Source organism: Dinoponera quadriceps, unplaced genomic scaffold, assembly GCF_001313825.1.
Source record: "Dinoponera quadriceps isolate SergipeBrazil2010 unplaced genomic scaffold, ASM131382v1 scaffold405, whole genome shotgun sequence".
Lineage (NCBI taxonomy): Eukaryota > Metazoa > Arthropoda > Insecta > Hymenoptera > Formicidae > Dinoponera > Dinoponera quadriceps.
The window spans coordinates 3,722,715-3,729,191 of record NW_014554754.1 but is presented as its reverse complement, the minus strand read 5'-3'; the positions used below and the strand labels follow the sequence as shown (position 1 = coordinate 3,729,191).

Below are 6,477 nucleotides of genomic sequence, written 5' to 3'. Positions count from 1 at the left end.
TTCCCGCGTCTCCACGCTACTGCGCGCCTTTCCTTCTTCCGATTTCAAACGTTCTTCCCCCTCCGCGACGCTTCCCGATTCGCCGACGGCCCCCGCCAATCATCATCGCATTCGCGTTAAATAAAAATGAGTTTTTCTGTAAATGGGCTTCTTCGATTTCTTAATCTTGTTCTCTTTCTTTCGGTGGCCTTTCTCTTCTTATGTTCCGCCGCTCCTCCCTCCGCGGCTGACCCTCCGGTTGCACTCGATAGCATCATTATTGCGCGAAAGTTACAGCCTGTTGAATTTCATCTATGTTTTATTACAATAAAAAGTACGTCTAACCAGCCCTTGAGTCATACTACTTGAGAAGTACGCCTGATTCCATCGTTTTGTCATATCACGCCCTCAATTTCTCTTTAAGTATAGTGGCGACTCGTAGCGGAGATTCTGGAACTAAATTTCAGAAATAACGGGTCTAATAATTCCGTAAATCCGTTACATTAATGATATACCCATTACAGAAATAACGGGTTTATGGAATTATTAGACCCGTTATTCCTGTAATTTCTGTAACTTTTACAATAATGATGCTATCGAGATCATTCGAAAAGTATTTTAAAACTTGAAGTCTCTAGTTTTTAACCACATTAACTATATTAATGTTGTCGTTAATTTTCATCAAGATATTCCGATATTTTATATTTTTGCTTCATTTACTTTTCGTAATTATATTGCACTGTAGATCCATGCATGATTGGTGGGATATAAGTAGAAGTGCATTTTACGTAAATGTCACGCGGGAACAGTAGCGTGGTCACGTTATCTTTTTATGTTGGCGTTACTCGCACCGTACGGCTCGCGGCAACAGTTTCGACGCGCCGCTGTTTCAGTTCGACGGCGTTTCATAACAGTCTCAGGCTCCGCCGATACAATTCGCGTTTTAGTCGCGACAGGACGAGAATTCCAGCTGGGTTGTCTTCCAAGTGAAATCATCGATCGAACGAACAAAAAACCGTTGTATTCATACTCGACTCGCTACTACTCAACGGCCTATCATGCTCACGGTAAAATTCTGTGAAACAATATGAAGTTGCACGACAAATTATGTGTTGTGATCGTTTGTTCTAAACTTTGCAGGCATCGATTGTTTTGCCATAAATAAATGTTGCGAAGCAGCAGGTGGCTGCAAAAGTGGAGTAGAACAATGTTGCTATTTATGTGAAATAAAAGAATGTAAAGCGTATCAGATATCTAAATGAAACAATGTGCTTTAATGATGCTTTTTTGTTTGCAGTCTGTCATAAGAACCGTTGCTCGCCGCTCGTTTTCCACGTCGAAATGGACAGCAGCACAGCAGGTGATTTACTTGACTGTCAACTTAACCTAGATTTTTGTCTGCTACTTTGAAATTTGCGGCTCTATTCTCGTGATTGTTACAATGCTCCTGAATGTTTACATGTAGATTGTTGATCTTCTCTTGCTTCTCCTTCATTCATTTCAATCTGATACTTCCTGTATTTGTGATAGTTTACCAAAGTAGAAACTTGAAGGACATAAAAGGTCATCCACTTTCTGCATGACGTTCTCTTATGGAAATTTGTCTAAATATTAGATGACGGTGCGAGATGCTTTGAATTCGGCCCTAGATGAGGAAATGGAAAGGGATGAGAGGGTTTTTCTTCTTGGTGAAGAGGTAGCGATGTACGATGGTGCTTATAAGGTTTCTCGAGGCTTGTGGAAGAAGTACGGAGACAAACGAGTTATCGACACACCAATTACAGAGGCTGGTTTCACCGGCATTGCTGTTGGGGCTGCTATGGTGAGCTTAAAGCAATCATAGAGTCATCATTCGTTCTTATGATGTTTGTTTCATAAACATGTTACAGGCCGGCCTAAGACCAGTCTGTGAATTCATGACGTTCAATTTCGCGATGCAAGCAATCGACCATATTATCAATTCTGCTGCCAAGACGTTTTACATGTCTGCGGGTAGAATCAACGTGCCGGTGGTATTCCGTGGTCCCAATGGTGCTGCCGCGGGCGTCGGGGCACAGCATTCTCAGTGTTTCGGCGCCTGGTATAGTCACTGTCCTGGTTTGAAAGTAGTGTCGCCCTACAACAGCGAAGATGCCAAGGGTTTGCTGAAGGCGGCCATTCGAGATCCCGATCCAGTAGTGGTACTCGAAAACGAGATATTGTACGGCGTGCAGTATCCTATGTCCGACGAAGCTCTGTCCAAGGATTTCGTCCTGCCGATCGGCAAGGCCAAGATAGAACGAGCGGGCAACCACGTCACGTTGGTGGCGCATTCCAAAACGGTTGAGGAGTGCCTCGAAGCGGCCAACGAGCTTGCCGGCAAGGGAATCGAAGCCGAAGTGATAAATCTTCGTTCTTTGAGACCGCTGGACATAGATGCCATTGTACAGTCCGTGATTAAGACGAAACATTTGTTAACAGTGGAGCAGGGCTGGCCGCAATGCGGTATCGGCGCGGAGGTCAGCGCGAGAATCGTCGAGAGTAAGTTTTGCTTAACCGTTGTCTCGCTACTTAATTCATCAGTTATATAACGATGACATGGGATAGTTTATGGATATATCGATCGGTAAACTATTGGCTTCAAATGTCTGATAGGAAAGATTATCGAATGATAAATGTCTGTTAAATTGGACATTTCAAATTACACAGTTAAATGCTATGTAAAAGATTGATATGTTATAGATAATTTCGTTCGACTTCAGAAAAGTGAATTTCTTTGGTCTCATTTCATCTGTTCCTAATGATAACGTGTGTTTTCTTAACAGAGATGTTTTCTTGCAGGTGAAGCCTTTTATCATCTCGACGCGCCTGTAATCCGTATTACTGGTGTTGACACGCCTATGCCGTATGCAAAATCGCTGGAGGCCGCGGCCTTACCGCAGATAAGGGACATAGTGAGCGCTGTTAACAATGTTTTAGGAGTGACGCAGTAGTCGATAGTCTTGCAAGTACTTAGGCGAAATCAATATATTTCTACGGTTTTTCAAAGCGCACATTGCAGTTTTCCCATCTCCCGGATCCATGCCTCTACCTGATAGAACACTACCTCGTCTCCAATCATTGATAGATAATGGATAATAGAATTCGCTGCAGAGAAACGATCAAGTAAGTGTGAAGTCTTCATATTGCGAAGATGATGCTCTGTCGCTGAATACAATATGTCCAGGAAATATTTCCTTGTAAGTTTTATGCGTGAAACTTTTACAAAGAAGTACGTTTTACACGGAGAGAGCCTGAACGTACATTTGTGACAATATATGTAGAGAGGTTTGTAGAATTGCACTTTAGAATTAACATGCAATGTGTATGATAAGGTATATTGATTAATGTACATTTTACCATTAAGTAGTTAAAACATTGTATCAATTACAATTGTACATACTTATTTTAGTACTTATCAGAGTATGCTAATTGAAGCATGCTAATAAGAGAATATGTATAATTATAGAGACGGAAAGTTCTAACTTGTCTTCGATTTACAAGTAAATCGATTTCCGTTTAATGTGTGTGAAAAACGAACGAATGTGCTAGTCTACTGCCGTCTTAATAAGAACTGCCTTTCTCTTTGTGGAGTTTCACGCCGCGCGCTGTTTAAAATGTCGGTAAACTTACAAGGATATGCGGGTAGTACAGTTTTCGCAATCGATTCACGCGCCATCGCACATATAATTGCAGAATTATAGACAGCACGTGCGTGCTGCTTTTGTTTATTTATTACAGAAATTTAATAAATTGTCACGTATAGTTTGTTTTATTTACTCCTGAATATATAAATATAATGTTCTACATACACACACGTATATTAGTAATCAAGTATGATACATACGCAAAAGGCAGCATGTCACTACCATCATATAACGTTCAAACGCGTCTCTCAGTTCTCCCTCTCTGCAATCAAGATTTATACGAATAATAATCTTTTCTGACACAAATTGCGCGATATATTGAATTAAGAAACGCGTTACTGCATTAAGTGTATCGTACCTGAGTACATCCATGTCAAGGGCACACTGTGTATAAACGGCTAAAAAATTCCGGAGATCAGAATGCGTCCAATTGACTTGTCGCCAAGGCTCTATGCATCTCTCCACTAGTTCCAGAAAGAAAAATCTCAATTCTCGCGATCTATGCAGGTTGCATCCAATTCCTAGTATCGCTCTTGAATACGAGCGGAAGTTCATGTCTAATTCTTGATAGGATCGCTCGAGGAGCATTGGTTTGAGTTTAATACATACCAAACTGAAACATTGCTGTATTGATTTTATGATTTTTATAACGAATGAGTCGATTTATTTTCGTGAGATTCAAAATACTGTTTGTGATGTTTGTCATTTTCCAAGAGCACTCTGCATTCTGATAATTCCTGTAGAAATTCCCTGTCCAAATCGGTATCGAAATAGTCCGATCCGACGCAACGATATGTCCACGATGTCATCATACTATTAGCGCAGTGATATAGGTCGGGAAATGTCAAAAACTGCAGTTTTCTTTTATTCATTTCAAATCGTAAACAAGCTATGAATACTACCACTGCGTATCGTCTGTAATCATTAGAAGCAACTATGTCATAAATTGCATGATTCTTATTGTGATTCAATTATACAGTTAAACTGAGCCAGTTGCTACAATTTTTATAATCAGCCATACACAAGGCATACTTAGCAAGGTCATCAGAGAGTAAGAAGTGTTGCTTGATATTAGCTGCCAAAGATCCTGGCAAGTCCTCAACAACTTTGAACACTCGCTTTACATTGTCATATTGTCTTCGACAACTTTTTAATGTAACTCCTGTCTTCTCTGCCACCTCGTCCATATCCTTTCTACTCTTAGAAGTTATCTTTTTTCCCAATAATTCACGTATTACAACGTCATCAAATTCATAATACCTGAAATAAGTGATTATTTCTTAATATGATAAAGAATTATATAGTTTTAATCGATAGCCTTCCTTACATCTCGATGAGCATTTGACTAGTTTGTGGTTCAATCTGAAACGCCAGTTGCTCACTGACAAGCTTTGTAGGTGTGTGCAATAGCTTCTCTAATAGAGCATAGGTGCGATAATGATCCAGTATGTCAGATGCGACTAATTCAAGTGGTGCATCGGTTTGCTGACATATCCCTCGCTGATGTAAAATGCTGACTGCATCATTGGCTAACAAAAAAGTACATATATGTCATGTTGGATCAGTAGATTCCAATTTTAACACATAGATAAATAGACATGGTTTGTGTTACATTCCTCTGACTTACAGGAGTGACCATCGACCCAAAGCTGATAAATTTCAGGATCTACCAGTGTGTAGTTACTGATGAATACATCAACCTCCGACAACATGTTTGAGGTTATATTTATGTTATATTAAATCATAGTCAGTGCATAACATTATTGTGAAAATTATACTGATATTTACGTAAGTAACGTGATCGTTATGTTAATTCTTGTTGCCGAAAACACTTGCTCACGCGTAAGATCTTCGTCATGTTTCCATTTAAATATCTATTCAAATATTACAAAACCTTGGAATCCGGCAAAAAGATCAATTGTGTAAGAAAAGCACAAACACCGACATATCATGTGACACAACGCGCATCTTTGACAGTTAGGTTGCCGTACATGTGATCTCATCCGTCAGATGGCACTCCTGTCCTTCCACTACGCGAAGCTTATTTGACTCACGTAGTATCGCGCTCGAAACAGTTTCAAACGGTCGTCTACCGGAAAATTCATCGACTTGCGTGTGGAAGTAATCGAATCGGTGCGAATTGGCGTCGAAGTCGACGATGAGACGAAAGAAGGGAAGATCTTCTGTATCAGAAGGTAATTGAACGAATATCATTCATCGAAGTAGTATTATTAATGCGAAACACGTAATCTGGCGGAGTAATAACCTAGCAGGAGACAAACGTAAAGTAGGGTATACACTAAGCGAACGAACAGCAAGAGTGTAATATGAATATTCGTGTCTAAATTTTTGCGCACAAATTTTCTTTGATGAACCATCTTATGAGGAAATTGGCACGAAACAATGTTTTGTTCGAATGCGTTATGGCGTACACATTTTCCAAATTGTAACAACGAAAGTTTGCATTCGCTGTACGTTCCTTATTCGTTTGTTCAGTGTACACCCAGCTTGAAGGGAAAGTTTTATGTACAAACACATCGTCGACAAAATGGCGTAGCCATTATCTCGTCGTTTTCATTCCTCTTTGTTTTAAAGCTCCTTTCAATTATTTCTTTCGTCCATAAATCAAGCAAGAGAAATATTGATGCCTTCGCATCAAATATGATATATTAGTTTGCAGTTAATGATAATTTTGGGATTTATATTAATCCTGATTTTAATTAGAATTTACTTCGAATTCATTTCGTAACAATATAATTTTCGGAATATTTAAATACGGAGTTTTGAACAAATTCAATATTCACTTGTATTATTATTACGATACTATAATGTT

The 6,477-nt window shown here is 39.5% G+C and overlaps 3 protein-coding genes across 5 annotated transcripts in view; 2 read left to right on the top strand and 1 right to left on the bottom strand.

The window, feature by feature from the left end:
* The first annotated feature begins 803 nt into the window (after nt 1-803).
* On the top strand, nt 804-3,762 carry LOC106741338 (pyruvate dehydrogenase E1 component subunit beta, mitochondrial-like). Its single transcript, XM_014613202.1, has 5 exons — nt 804-1,046; nt 1,277-1,339; nt 1,595-1,801; nt 1,869-2,499; nt 2,800-3,762. Exons 1-5 carry the CDS (start codon nt 1,038-1,040, stop codon nt 2,949-2,951), a joined length of 1,062 nt encoding a protein of 353 aa, XP_014468688.1. The 5' UTR covers nt 804-1,037; the 3' UTR covers nt 2,952-3,762.
* Nucleotides 3,754-5,587, bottom strand: LOC106741337 (acidic fibroblast growth factor intracellular-binding protein). Of its 3 annotated transcripts, none has more exons than XM_014613199.1 (6): nt 5,272-5,587; nt 4,972-5,173; nt 4,677-4,904; nt 4,332-4,559; nt 4,003-4,257; nt 3,754-3,906 (listed from the first exon to the last, which is right to left on the bottom strand). In XM_014613199.1, exons 1-6 carry the CDS (start codon nt 5,354-5,356, stop codon nt 3,828-3,830), a joined length of 1,077 nt encoding a protein of 358 aa, XP_014468685.1. In that variant the 5' UTR covers nt 5,357-5,587; the 3' UTR covers nt 3,754-3,827. The 3 variants fall into 3 exon arrangements, with proteins under 3 accessions (XP_014468685.1, XP_014468687.1, XP_014468686.1); XM_014613201.1 differs by lacking the exon at nt 3,754-3,906 and having other exon boundaries at nt 4,009-4,108; nt 4,254-4,257; nt 5,272-5,586; XM_014613200.1 differs by lacking the exon at nt 3,754-3,906 and having other exon boundaries at nt 4,056-4,176; nt 4,254-4,257.
* Nucleotides 5,588-5,727: 140 nt separating this feature from the next.
* LOC106741335 (transcription factor EC) overlaps nt 5,728-6,477 on the top strand; it is a 105,349-nt gene continuing 104,599 nt past the window's right edge. Inside the window, exon 1 of the mRNA XM_014613192.1 lies at nt 5,728-5,839. The gene's annotated coding sequence lies outside the window, so the exon portion shown is untranslated. The remainder of the gene's footprint in view (nt 5,840-6,477) is intronic.